A 13,529-nucleotide genomic window follows, 5' to 3' on the forward strand; every position below is an offset into this window, starting at 1 on the left:
CTAATCCACTTGTTTCTACATTATTTTATTTTTTTTAATTATTCACATTCCTATTCATTTCCCCATATTATTCAATTATTAATTATTCAATCAATGAAAGCGCAATGAGAGAGTTTTCAACGTGATCGCAATACGGGATAGTACAATATGTGTTATTATGAAAATTGTAGAATATATGTGTTAAAAAGTTAATAATTTAAAAAGTAAAATTTTCCCTACTTATATAAAGCAGGTGATGTATCATTCGTATTCTGATCCCAATAAAAAAATTTCTCAAGCGCGAGGGGAGAGAGAGTACTTGTGTGTAGCAAATTAGCAATCCTTTTCTTTGTCCTTGTCCTTATGGATGGTGGTGTGGGGTTTACGTGTCCACCAAGCTTTTCGCTTTCTTTTGTTTTCCATGATAGCAAATTAGCATTAGCAACTTCCCTCATCTCATCTTCCCAATGTCCAAAACTCCATCATTGTCATCCCAATTAACTATTCATTTCCACTTAAACAATCTATCAGACCTAATTACCATTTTAGATTGATGAATGAGCTGCATCCAGTATAAATATAATTACATTTTATCTTTATTATCATATCTCATTTTTTAAATAACAACTTATTAAATCAGGCGTGATATAAGATGCACAAAAAATAAAATAAAAAAGAGACATCGGTGATCCGTTATATTTGCACACAAGTTCATCTCCATCCAGCATCAAATCATCAAAAAATACTTCGTCTGCAAATCCTACCATGCATGATCTCTTATTTTCGTCATCCGTCAAGATTCTAAATGGAAAATTAATTTAGTTAAACATCTTTAATTTCAATTTTTAAAAAAGACATCTGTGGGCAATTCAGAAGGAGCATCTTAATCAAGTAACACAACGTTAATTTTACGTACTTGTAGACGCAAAATGGCATAACTCATCATCTAATCACCCTATCGTTTGAAATTAAAATAAAATAAAACAAAACCACCCTATGCGTTTGTTAAATAGGTGAAGATAAAATTAAACCCAGAATCTCGAGTCTACAAAATACTAGTCTTTAGAATATAGAGACCAAGGGCAAGACAATTCGTTTGGCTAAAACGTGACTATTTTCCAAGGAATATCGAATTGTAACCCTAGAAAATAGTTTTTATTTTTTCAAAAATAAAAGTAGTCAATTTTATAACCAGAATATGTATGTAAGGTGCCATACTTGTTGGCACATTCGCACTTGCCGTCATATTCCATATTCACCATTAACCCACCATGAAATGAATTAAATATCTCAACCGTCTGTCATAGTGCAATGAGATATATATTTTTCTCTCTAATTTCTTTCTAGGAGAATAAACAAAAAATGGCATGACATATTGGTTTAACATAAAAGCACCACCTATATGCACAAAATATGTTCTGTTACTGTACATGTCATACATACCTACAAACATAAACACACACAAATATATAATGCCACTCAAACTCGACCATGATTTTGTTTTTCCAACTAGGAAGGAACCCACAATATTCTGTACAGGCCTAAGAGGGTTGTAGCTAGCAGCTGTTGTATGTATCCTACGGTTTCTTCTGATCCATTTACAAACTAGAATCCCGGACAGAGACTGATGGATTACGGGACCATCAACCTGTTCCGTTCCGTTCCTTCCCCCGGAGCTAATAATTAAAAAGCCATGCTACTTCTCCATCACCTACTATTTCTATACTTGATTCTTGACATGTTCCCTCTATTTGATCTCACTTTCATACTAAAACTACCTGTATGTCGATGACGATGATTCACTATATACACATATGTGTATGTATCCATATATATATTTATGTACTTTAATCACGTAGTGGGAATGGGAATGGGAATCTGATCAAAAGGGTGCGCGATGAGGTATACCCTTACGTCTTCTGGCATTGTGGTGGTTGTAAAGGGGAGGAGTGGATGGAGAAAGATTGGCAGTGCCCTCCTCATCACCCGAACTTGAGGTAGTCCTCTCCCCCCCACGACTCCCACGCTCGTAGTTAAGTGCATTTCCATTCATGAGACGGTTGAACATATGCATTGTCTTCGTTATCTTCTTTGGAGTTGTTGATTCATCTGATTCTGACCCGCCATAGAAACCATCCCTGCCGTGCTTTGTCCTCATCACTGCAAATGTGAGCTCTCGGTCACCCCGCATTATTCCTCCAAGCTACAAATACCAAACGAAAATTAATTGCGATTTAACTCAAATAAAAATCACAGAAATTGTTCAACCCCAATGCTTAGCACTAAGCCGGTCAAGTATCTATACCCTGTAGAGAAATGATAACAGGGGAAGAAAGCAGGGGGTTCAAACTAGTTCTCGATCCAATGTGATTCCAAAGAAATTAACCATTCAACAAGCAAATGAAGAACGAGAACGCTGAGCAATGCACTTATGCAAATGAAAAGATAATAAATTTTACAAAGAGATGCCGCATTGATGACGAAAAGATAAAAGGATACCTTGCAACCCAAAGAGCAGAACCTAAAGGAGTCGAGGAGGCTTCTGCAGCAAATCTCACAAGTGTTGGTGACTCCCTTTCCGGGCCTTGGCTGCGGCCTCTCATTCAAAAACACAATCTTTGCGCTGTTGATGATGTACGTCTGCACGCACGATATGTCTATGTACTTCTGAATCTCATTCACTCTCACCACATCATGGTAGGACGACCGTCTTATCTACAGACATGAACCCAAACAAAAACCACCCACGCCACACATGAAATCACAATCTACAATCAACTCTTAACACTCAACGGTAATCAACAACAACGAAAACGGGGAAATTAACAAGAAATTAAGGCAACGAAGGAAGGAACCTGGACAACGCGATGATCTTTGTGATGGATCAAACAGTAAGGGCAGATAGCATCTCCCATGCAATCCAAGCAGAACATGTTGCATTCACTCTTGTTGGAATCGCCGTGAATCTCACAATGGACGAAGTAGTGTGCTCTCAGCATTGGTTTTAACCACGCCGGACAAATCGAATCATCTTCGTCCCTCCCAATTCGCCCTATCGGTACAATTGAACTCACCTGATTCATATGAACCAACGACCCAATTAGAACTTGATTAACTGAAACTACTAAGCAAATTGAGCAATGCGGTGTAATTGTAATTAATCAAATAAATGATAAGTTTAGATATTGAATTAGTACCATGTCTCTCTTCTCTTGTGTTTTTGCTCTCTATCTTCTTCTTCTTCTTCTTTCTCTTGCTGATTGTCGATAGGCACTGTGAATCTGAAAATCTTAGATTAAGATTGAATCCTTCCGAAAAACACAAATTAAGAAAAGAAAAACCAATCAAAAACAAACAAATTAAATTGAATTAAATACACATTAACCGCACAGAAACAAAAAGCTCTGAAAAAAGAAAACGATTAACATAGAATATGCAGAGAGACGATTACGATAGAGATATGAGACCTTAGAACTTGAAGGCAGGTAGGCAGGCGTTCTGAAATCGGTAGTGGGTAGAGAGAACTTGAACAAAGGAGAAGTAGGACTAGCACTGCAAGTCTTCCGGGACTGATACTTCTTCTTGGGTAAGACACGAGCGACCGCTCTTACACAAGTACGCCAAACTAGACTATATATATATATATATATATATATATCCATCTGTATGTATATATCTACATATAGTTATATGTCAAAAATATAAATCACCAGACAAGGGGAAACAAACCAGGTGCTTTATTAGTCTAATTAGAAAGAGTAATGTTATTCATATCATGTTTTTATATTACATTTTTATACCATTTTAGATGGTATTTGATGTAGACAACTATTTAAATTAATCAAATTTTTAAATTTAGTTCATTATTTAATAACTAATAATTAAGAAAAACTAATTAGTTAAATGATGATTGTGGTATACGAAACGTATTTCTCCATTCTTTTTTTAGTTCAAATGATGTGGCTGTCCACATCAGATGCCACTAAAGTAGTATACAAATATGATATAAAAACATAATATGAATAATATTACTCGATTAGAAATGTTAAGGAGATTTTTAGACCTTTAATATTATTTTTTTGTCAATATTATAAAATTTTAAATACTATTGCTGTTTACCGTCTTTTCATATATATTATTAAAGTTCAGATATTTAATTATGTCAAGTCTCGAGATAGTTTCTCTAGCATTTCACTTATTCTAATTGCTATCAAATTAATAAGACGGTCGCTCAAAATCCTGCTTTTATAAATTAATTAATTTTATTTCAAAAAATAAAAAAATAATAAGGAAAGTTAAAATTGAAAAGGAGGAGCTGGACAGAGGAAAGGAAAACGTGCCCACATTTGGTAAACAGACGAATGTATCGACGTTCAGTGGATTTCAAGGCATACATGCATGATCCATCGCAGCATATTCCTCTTTTACTACCCGTCCGATCACTCCATCTGTTTGTGCATTAACCGTTCGATGGACTGGTAAAAGTGGGCCCTCGTAATACGGATGTTTGATTTCAACGCCGCCACGCAACAACTGCATGACGTTCGGCTGTATCCGGGCCGGTCCCAACTCCAAACTTTCTTCTGTGGGGTAGTCAAAGTAAGTAGAATTTTTAACACAACTTAATATATTATGTGTCATGCTTTAAATGAAATGAAATTTGAGAGAAACCCTCTTTTCATAATACCATAACACTTAAAATATTAAATCACGTTCACAGCACACTGAAACAAATCTTCAAAACATGAACCTAGACTACAAAATTTAAGATTCTCTTTCCTTCTTTTATTTTACTTTAAAGCATGTGCAATTTACGATTTTACATGTTATTTATTTTACTTGTAATTTACTTTTCTACATCTTTTTTTTTTTTTGTTTAAATATTTTTATTTAAACAATTAAAGAAATAGAGAAATAAACTGCCAGTAAGTAGGTTTTTTTTTTTTTTTTTGTCAAACGAAATATTTGTTAGATTAGATATTAGATTAAGAAGTCAACGGAATTCGAATTCATGCCGTAATATAAGGACGATACTCCTTTCCACCACTGTGGTAAATGGTCACTTCCAATTTCAATTTTTCTTTAAATTAAATGATTTATTGTGGGGGTCTAATTATAGGAGTAGGATTCTCTCTCCTCTTTTTTTCTCTCTCCTTCTATTTCAACGGTCATGGTTAAGCCACGTCAATTTCTTATATTAATTTTTTATAGAAAGAAAAAAGATAAAATAAAGAATGTGAGAGGAGGGGATGAAAGGGAATGAAAAGAGGAAGAGAGAATTATAGTCCCTAATTATAAAGAGTGTTTAGAATAATGAATGATTGTATCTTTTTCTTGTAGATATGTACACACACACACAGACAAATGAACGGCTGCGAGCCTGCTAGCCTGCGAGCTAAAGTCATAGAAAAGAAGAGTAATGAGGTAACCGCCATTACTCGTGGCTCCGGTAGCATCTAGGGACATTATTTGTGATTGTGATACACGACCATTAATCTTTCTTTGCAAACCTTATCTACACTTCATATATAATTGACACACAGAAAGATTCCAATCAATTTAGTTGGGCTAACTCTTCTAGCTTAGGAGGGCTAGCCAAACAAACTAAAACCCAACAAAATAAATGGTTTTATTTGGTTTGATTTTGTTATGTCCATTCGATTTATCAAACCAATCCAAATTGGAAGAGTTGGTCAATTTTGATTTTACAACAGTGAATTAACCAGATCAACCCCTTATGTATATATATATATAATTATTGACATTTCAAATATCTAAGTTTGCACACCTCATAAGAGTATATATTCTTTCTAATTACAAAATGTTTGAAATACACAATCAGATTTTTAAAAAAATAAAAAACTTATGCTAATTTTTTTATTGCCCTTTTGATGGTACTTTAAGTTTTGAGTAATGAGATTAAAGTTATGAGATTGTAAATTTATGTTATGAAGTTACTAGGAAAAAAAATAAATGAAATCTCTAATTTACATTTCATCTGAAGTAGAATTCATATTCACATCTTCTAGAGATGTAAATGTGGTTTTTACAACTCAAATCGGTATGTCTTCACTAAAGATGCTCTGAGCAATTCTCTTTAAATGAGTAAGAGATATTCTTATTTTATTAATGAGTAATTAAAATATTGATAAAACAATTTTTTTTTTAAAAGTTAGACTAACTAAATAAAAAGAGTATCTCATTTCGAGATGTTATTTATAAAATGCCTTGACGAATTGGTATCACATACACATTAAAAGATTAAGACCATGACGCATTTTGTTTCATCCGCTCATGTAGAATTTGAAAGAGTTTTAATTTGTTTGATTGTTTGTATTGCTCAAACCACCTCAATATTCAATATGGATTTCTTTCAATCCAAATAACATTTTTTAGGTTTCCTTACTCAATTCTAAGAATAAACCTTTCGGAAGACTAATTACAAATTTACAAAATGAGACTCAAATAACACACAAAGGCCCAAACACCCAAGTTACTATAATCTACAAATCAGGCCCAAAATCAAGTCCAAACACCTAGCCATTTGTCGCTGACCGAGTAGAAGTAAAATAGTTGGGCTTATTTAATTTAACCCAAATAAAACAAGGAAATTGTTATTAGCACTCTAAAAATTTCATTCTACATTCCTCACAAGTGTAATTTTCTTATTAATTATAGAAAGTTTGGAGTGCAAAATGAGATTTTTGGAGTGCGAATAACAATTCCCATATTACAACAGACAATTAAACTTATAACTATTTTAACCATACAATTTAGAATTGAGCAAACTGTAATTCCTCGTTTAGTTTTATCTCAGGCAAGTCTAGACTACATGACATGAGTGCATGTACATAACAAATTTATTTAAGCAGGTCCCTAATTGTGAGTGACATTCTTTTCTATCAAATGCGCAAAATACAAGCTTAAACTCAACAATTGCATCCAAAAATTTATACAAATGTAAGAATTGCCAATTTTACCCTAACAATATCGTTACATGGCAATTTCTTCTACTCAAATTATAACACATGTATTTGGTTTTACCTAATTAATATACTCTAGAAATAAAATAATATCAATGTTGTCGTCCACTCATATTATAACAAGTAAAATGATAACACATTGTAGCATTATGCCTGATACGCACAAAACTTTCTCCTAAGAATGTTACTGGTAAGGATGATTAAGCTTCAGTTCTTAGTTTTTTCCCGTGTTGGATAAGGATCAAAAGAATTGTGATCGATCTGTTGGGAGAGTGGGCAAGTACTAACAAATAGTGACTACTGTAACTCAAGAGAAACATACTGGCTGCTGCCTGCTGGAATAAAGTTGTGATATATGGCTTAAAGTCTTAAAGATACAACGTATCAAGGAATATCGTGTTTTTCTTAATTAATTTGTAGTTTCGTATGTGTATTTCTTGGTGTAAAGGGTAGATGGAAAGGGAGTACTATCAATGGCCCAATGGGAATCACTTGAAAAACACAGACTAATAATTGGGGCATCACCCACTCCACCAAGAAATTGAAAAAACGAAGCATCCTTTTTTAATATTTGTCGTAAGATGCTCTACAAACCAACAAGCAAAATACATAAGAGATGGGACTAATTAAAGAAAGGTATTAGGGAGATCACATTTATGTACTATATTGTTCATTATATGATATAGCAAGTTAGTTAACGAGCTGATTTCATTAGATGTTTATTTTATACGTTATTTGCTAAATCATATGATATACTAATGTGGTAAAAAAAATGTAGTTTCGCTAGCATTACTGCTAATTAAAAGCAGATCAAGAAACAAAATTTTCCTTGATTTCCCCTTGTATCGAATATTACAACTCTACTTTTATTGGGTCGATGGGGATCATATTTCTAGTTGGTTGGGACAAGAAAGTCGAAGATCCCCGCGGAAAAGCTAACTAATCACATGCAAATTGCCCGCGACTAAAGTTTATAAAGACACACCTTGACTTTGGTGCGGCGGTATCTTCTTTTTCGATAGCGAAGTGCACAACTGTTTTTTGCCCTGCATCACTTTACTCATTTTTCATTTCTTGGTGACCTTGAGACTTAAATAGTGCCATCTTCAACTACACAATTTTTTTAATTTTAATTATTTGATTAAGGTTACGTTAGTTTCATGTACAACATGTTTCATGTAGGGCAAATGGAGTGGCTCACAGGATTGCCCAACAGAGCCTTCGAAATCGGGGGTTCTCATTTTGGATGGATGAATGTCATTGCTCCTGGATTAAATTGTATTCAAAACAAGCTCGTTATTGCAGATGTTATCCCTTGATTTTAAGTTTTGTCTTCTTTCCGACATCAATGATCTTTGTTTAAAAAGTATGCGGATATCTTTTCTTTTCTCTAGGCTTTTTTACCATATAATTTTACTTAGATAAGATTTTTTTCGAGATCCTTTCTTATGCCTATATACGCTTTGATTAATTTATGAAAGAAATATCATTTTCTCTATATAAAATATATAAAAAAAATCCATTAAAATGTAATAAAATTAATATGTAATAAAATTAATTAACTAAACGATTTCTCGATTTTATGGCTTTTATGCCTAGATGACTCTTGAACAAGAGCTAAAAACTATAATTCACGTTGCAAGGTGAACCCCAAACAATGCAGCCTTAATCCTCAATCTTGGTCCTCCATCGTTAAATTACTTTATGAGTGTAAATAGATGTATATTTGAAAAAGATGACAAACGTTTCTTTTATTTAGTAGCAAAATTCTTTCAATGTGTCTAAGTACGTGGCATCTTCTTTCAACATGGTTCCCCAAAATAGTGTTAACTTTTTTAGCATAAATACTCTCCTTGTGTTTTGTAATTTGCACCACCAAATAACAAGCTAGCTAGCCAGAGACCATTGGTCGACCAGCTGCAGAGGGGAGAGAAAAGAAACCAACCATGATGATAAGCAATAAACCCCCGAGGAAGACAACTTTTCTCCTCAAGAGGTCAGAATCAACTCCCCCCCAATCCCAACCCACAAATTTAGATAATATTGTCCCTAGAAATAACAAGTCTCCTTTGCTCGAATTCCCCACATCTCAGCTGATATTTGGGGAAGAGAGACTTCATTTCGGTCATCCACAACACCCCCTGTCCCAAGTGATCCTGCCCGACCTCTTCACCTGCGCAGGCTGCAAGGAGGACGGCGCCGGCAAGAGGTTCATTTGTCAACTATGTCAATTTCAGCTGCATGATTTTTGTGCCTTGGCTCCTCCAGCTCTAAAGAACCATCCCTTCCACATCCAACACCAACTTGTTTTCTATTCTAAAGCAGGTAATTCATTCATAACCTACGTCACTCTCACAATCAATTGCCATGCATATACATATATATATTTTTTCAAAAAAAATGAGGACATCCTCTTAACCATTAGATTTGACTTTAATGAAATCCTGTGGTTGAGATTACATGGCCACAAAATTTCATTAAAGTCAAATATAATGGTCAAGAGGGTGTTCCCATTTTTTTTTTGGAAAATGGGGATCCCTTCCCGGGCCTGTATATATATATATATATATATATGATAGGGAATTTACTACACATGCAAACGGGCTAAAAACTTCTATAATACTTGCAAGAATGATAAGGTTATTGTAGTATAAACGGATCTTGCAAGGTCGTTCTCCACAGAGATTATTAAATAATTCAAAGCAAACCAAATTCCAATTAATTATTGTAAAACAGAAATTTGAGATGATTGATTTTTATGACCTAATTTAATAAAACGAATTTAATTAATAAAAATAAAACAATCTACAATATTAAAGCTGAAAGGAACAGAAAACAGTTTTGGAAAAATCAAATTAAAAAAGCACTAGGGATCCGCCGTCACCATAACAATCCTATATAGTTCTCTCAATTACTTATGACTTATACATGCATATTTTGAAGGTTAGGTTTTCCTAATATATGCATACTTGGACCCCCAACATAGAGCGTATATCAAACATGCAATCCGTCTGTGGTATTCAGATCAAATCTAAACATGCATGACTCATTAAGTTTTGTGAAACCTTTTGAAAAACTGTACAACCCTTAAGATGTGGTATTCATCCTAAGTGAACTTGCACATATTAATCACAAGAAGCCTTCGTCAATTTCAGGGACCGACCTCCGACCAAAATTGCATCAAATTACTTTTCTAAACATCCTAATGGTGATCAAGCATCAAGACAATTAGATAGTTTAAACCAGTGATTAATAATTCGAAAACCTGCATGCATATAATCATAAGCAAATCGAAGAGAAACTACATATTCTTGCTAAGGCTCATGGCCTCACCCTAGCAAAAAGAGAATTAGTTACACATATTCATAATTAAAATCATAGAAAATATTATTAAGAATGAAAGGAACGAAAACACCTTAAAGTAGAAAATCTCCAAGAACCCTAGCAATTCTCTCCAACTCCAAAGTTGCATAAAAGAAAGCCTAGTCAAAACTAAGAACGGCAAAGCAATATATTTGCTAAGCCATCGCACAAACCCTAAAACATAGGTCCTTTATTCCAACTAGGAAACTAAATAATAATAAAATATCTTAGAAAATAAAGCCCTAATTAAACTAGGAAAATCTGCATAGAAACTGTCCAGCCACGCTTTAGCCTCAAATCTCCTCCAAATCCGGCCTATAATAGATTGTTTTGAAGATCAGGGCCTTCTGAACACATCTCCAGAAGGCCATGAACTCATCTGAGATCATCTTGGGCTCCAAAAACGCAAGTCAAACCCTAAACGTCATTATTCCAGCACTGCGCATTGCTCCTTTATTTTATTGCCAGAAAATCATCGCTTGGTACAAAAATCTGATATTTTGATACGACCAAGCTAAGTGACTCACGATCGTCCTTCAATTGGAATTACTCCAAAATTCATCCATTTGACTATGTTTTACTCTAGAAGAAGTCGAAAGTCCTATATTGGAAATATAATTCCAAGTATCAAAATTCTTCTAAAATATTAACCAAAATATACTAAGAATAGGGTAAAATATATAATATGAAATTGACTCATCAATATACATACATACATATATACATATATATATATATATATATATATCAAAATTCTCTTGAAACAAATCCAAACTACTGGCTACTCGTACGTTATACGGATGCGACAAGTGTTATCTTACCAAACTATATATTTTGCTTAGCAATATATAGAAGACTCTGAATTGTTTACGGGTTAGATGCTGACATTCTAATTAATACATACACATACGTATTTAATACATTCACATACTATTTCCTTTTATGCAATACCACACTGAAGAAAAATTTCATTTAGTTAAGGGAGGAATTGCACAATCCAAGTGCGATATTTGTCACAAGCCAAGCAAAGGTTATGCTTTCAGATGCAGCGCATGCAGCTTCCAGATGCATCCTTGCTGTGCGATGCTGTCATCAGAAATAAACCTCCAGACTCACCCACATACCCTAAGACTTTTACCAGCAGCAGCAGCAAGTGGTACTGGTAGTAGTGGCGGAGATTTTTCTACTAGGAGTTTTGTTTGTGTGGAGTGCAGGAGGAGGAGGTCGGGCAGGGTTTACCACTGCACGGTGTGCGATTACCATCTGCATGCAGTGTGCGCTAAGAACATGATAAATGGGTTGCAAGAGAACGGCCTCAAGGGACGTGAAAAGCCGAGTGTGTTAGGGACTGCTGCTCGCCTCGCGTCTCAAGTTGTTACCGAATTCGTCGGCGGCATCATTGAGGGTCTTGGGGAAAGTGTTGCTGAAGTCTTGGTTCAAGATATTGCCAGGTCAGGAAGACCAAATGCCCGCCGATCATCCAATTCTCCTGACTGATTAACAATATGTTCTTGGGCATGTGCGCATATTCATGAAGTTCTCCACTTTAAGACACTATATTTATGAATTACCAAATGTATTTATGATATATGTACATACATATATATATCTATATGATGGATTAATTATTATATATCACCGTAAGTAGCTGATCTGCTCAAACATATAATGATATACATATATACAGGAAACCTTTAAGGTAAGAGATTCTTATTTTTTTTTATAAAAATAGGGATTAGTTGTGGAGTTCACACCACATCAAACTTTAACAATTTGAACCATCTATTTTTCAAGTTGCACCTCTTAGATCACCCTTGCAAAATATTACCCAAATCGGAAATGTTTAAGACATCTAATTGAGTTCGAAGAAATTAACGAATATTTTGTTATATAAGAAATAATGAAATTTTATCTTGATAATTAAATAGATAAATGGTTTCGGATTGAATTGAATTTTTGTAAGGATGATCTATGAAACGAAACTTACAAAATAGACGCTTTGGATCGTTGAAGTTCAATGTGAAGTGGGCCCCACACCTAATCCCTATTTTTTGAAAAAAAAATGGGGATCCCCTTGCATAAAGGACCTGCATATATATATATACAGACACTTTAGGAAAAAAAAAAAAAAAAGGGATTAGTGTAAGTGGCCATTTACCACAGTGGTGGAAAGATATTGAGCCCTTGCATGACAACATGTGACACACCCCGATCCAAAAATTGGGGCGTGCCGACCGTCACTTGAGTGTGACGTAGCCAAGTGCGCAATGCGGAAGTAAAAGAGTGAAAATACAAGAAAAATAAAGTCAACAAGATAATTTACAATAAAAAAATCAGTGAGTGATAGTGACAAACATGGAAGGAGAAATGCAAAGTAAAAGTTCAAGTATCCTAGGTGTAGTTCAGAATAAACAAACAGTACACAAGTGATAACTAGAAAATCCTACATGGAGGGTGCTCTGTCAGAAATGCCTCGATGCCTCTTTCGTCACCCACGTCCTCGCTGCCTAAAACCTGGAGGGGCGTAAAACAGAAAATGTGAATGGGAAGAAACAAAGTTCGTTTTTCAAACCATTTCAATATCAAGTAATAACCCCTCTCTGTAAAACCTGTATACTTTCCAGAAAATATTATACGTTCTCGTATATCAAATCATGCTAAAACGATAAAGCTCAATATGCCATGCCAGAACATGCCATGCCAGAATATGCCGCGTCAGAATATCCAAACAAATAGTATAAGCATCAAGCAGGTGAGATAAAACAAATCATAATATGCCAGCAATATCAGTACGTCAGCCGGAGTCACCTAAAGTGACATGTACGGTTGAAACTATAGCTCCTCAACCACTATCCTACACACGAGTCGGAACCACCTATATTGGTTTGTACGACAGGCTGGTGTATATAAATACACTCAATCCTATGATCACGTGAAGGCTGTGCGATGTATCGCGGGTCACCTACGAGTCGGAACCAACTATAGTGGTCTGTACAACAAGCTGGCACCTGCCTTAGATACAAGGTGAGCGTATGGTGCGGGAGGTGAACGACCACGTGAAGGTTAGGCCCTTCTCTGGCGGAGCACAATCACCGAGGTGCAAGAATATATGCTATAACTCAGTCTCATCAACACCACATCTATCAGTAACAACATATTCACCTGACTTGCCTGAGCGTCTGCGGCACCACAACACAACCAACA

General features: G+C 34.9%; 2 protein-coding genes across 3 annotated transcripts; one reads left to right on the top strand and one right to left on the bottom strand.

Moving 5' to 3' along the window:
• Window positions 1-1,283: 1,283 nt before the first annotated feature.
• On the bottom strand, window positions 1,284-3,605 carry LOC137710978 (protein RGF1 INDUCIBLE TRANSCRIPTION FACTOR 1-like). 2 transcript variants are annotated; one of them, XM_068450159.1, is made up of 5 exons: window positions 3,447-3,605; window positions 3,177-3,260; window positions 2,835-3,053; window positions 2,479-2,694; window positions 1,284-2,182 (listed from the first exon to the last, which is right to left on the bottom strand). In XM_068450159.1, exons 2-5 carry the CDS (start codon window positions 3,177-3,179, stop codon window positions 1,862-1,864), a joined length of 759 nt encoding a protein of 252 aa, XP_068306260.1. In that variant the 5' UTR covers window positions 3,180-3,260; window positions 3,447-3,605; the 3' UTR covers window positions 1,284-1,861. The 2 variants fall into 2 exon arrangements, with proteins under 2 accessions (XP_068306260.1, XP_068306261.1); XM_068450160.1 differs by having other exon boundaries at window positions 3,177-3,287.
• A 5,243-nt stretch (window positions 3,606-8,848) lies between these two features.
• LOC137711616 (protein VACUOLELESS GAMETOPHYTES-like) lies at window positions 8,849-12,045 on the top strand. Its single transcript, XM_068450871.1, has 2 exons — window positions 8,849-9,287; window positions 11,302-12,045. The coding sequence occupies exons 1-2, from the start codon at window positions 8,909-8,911 to the stop codon at window positions 11,820-11,822; spliced, it is 900 nt and encodes a 299-aa protein (XP_068306972.1). The 5' UTR covers window positions 8,849-8,908; the 3' UTR covers window positions 11,823-12,045.
• The last annotated feature ends 1,484 nt before the right edge of the window (window positions 12,046-13,529 follow it).

The sequence above is a fragment of the Pyrus communis genome, chromosome 12 (genome assembly GCF_963583255.1).
Source record: "Pyrus communis chromosome 12, drPyrComm1.1, whole genome shotgun sequence".
Taxonomy (NCBI): Eukaryota; Viridiplantae; Streptophyta; class Magnoliopsida; order Rosales; family Rosaceae; genus Pyrus; species Pyrus communis.

What these genes read in the sequence shown, in the direction of transcription:
- LOC137711616 (XM_068450871.1), top strand. Translation starts at nt 8,909, where the DNA reads ATGATGATAAGCAATAAACCCCCGAGGAAGACAACTTTTCTCCTCAAG. An exon ending in TGTTTTCTATTCTAAAGCAG is followed by an intron (nt 9,288 to 11,301) that starts GTAATTCATTCA and finishes AATTTCATTTAG; the next exon opens with TTAAGGGAGGAATTGCACAA.
- LOC137710978 (XM_068450159.1), bottom strand. An exon ending in AAGATCATCGCGTTGTCCAG is followed by an intron (nt 2,695 to 2,834) that starts GTTCCTTCCTTC and finishes TCATGTCTGTAG; the next exon opens with ATAAGACGGTCGTCCTACCA. An exon ending in TCTGCTCTTTGGGTTGCAAG is followed by an intron (nt 2,183 to 2,478) that starts GTATCCTTTTAT and finishes TGGTATTTGTAG; the next exon opens with CTTGGAGGAATAATGCGGGG.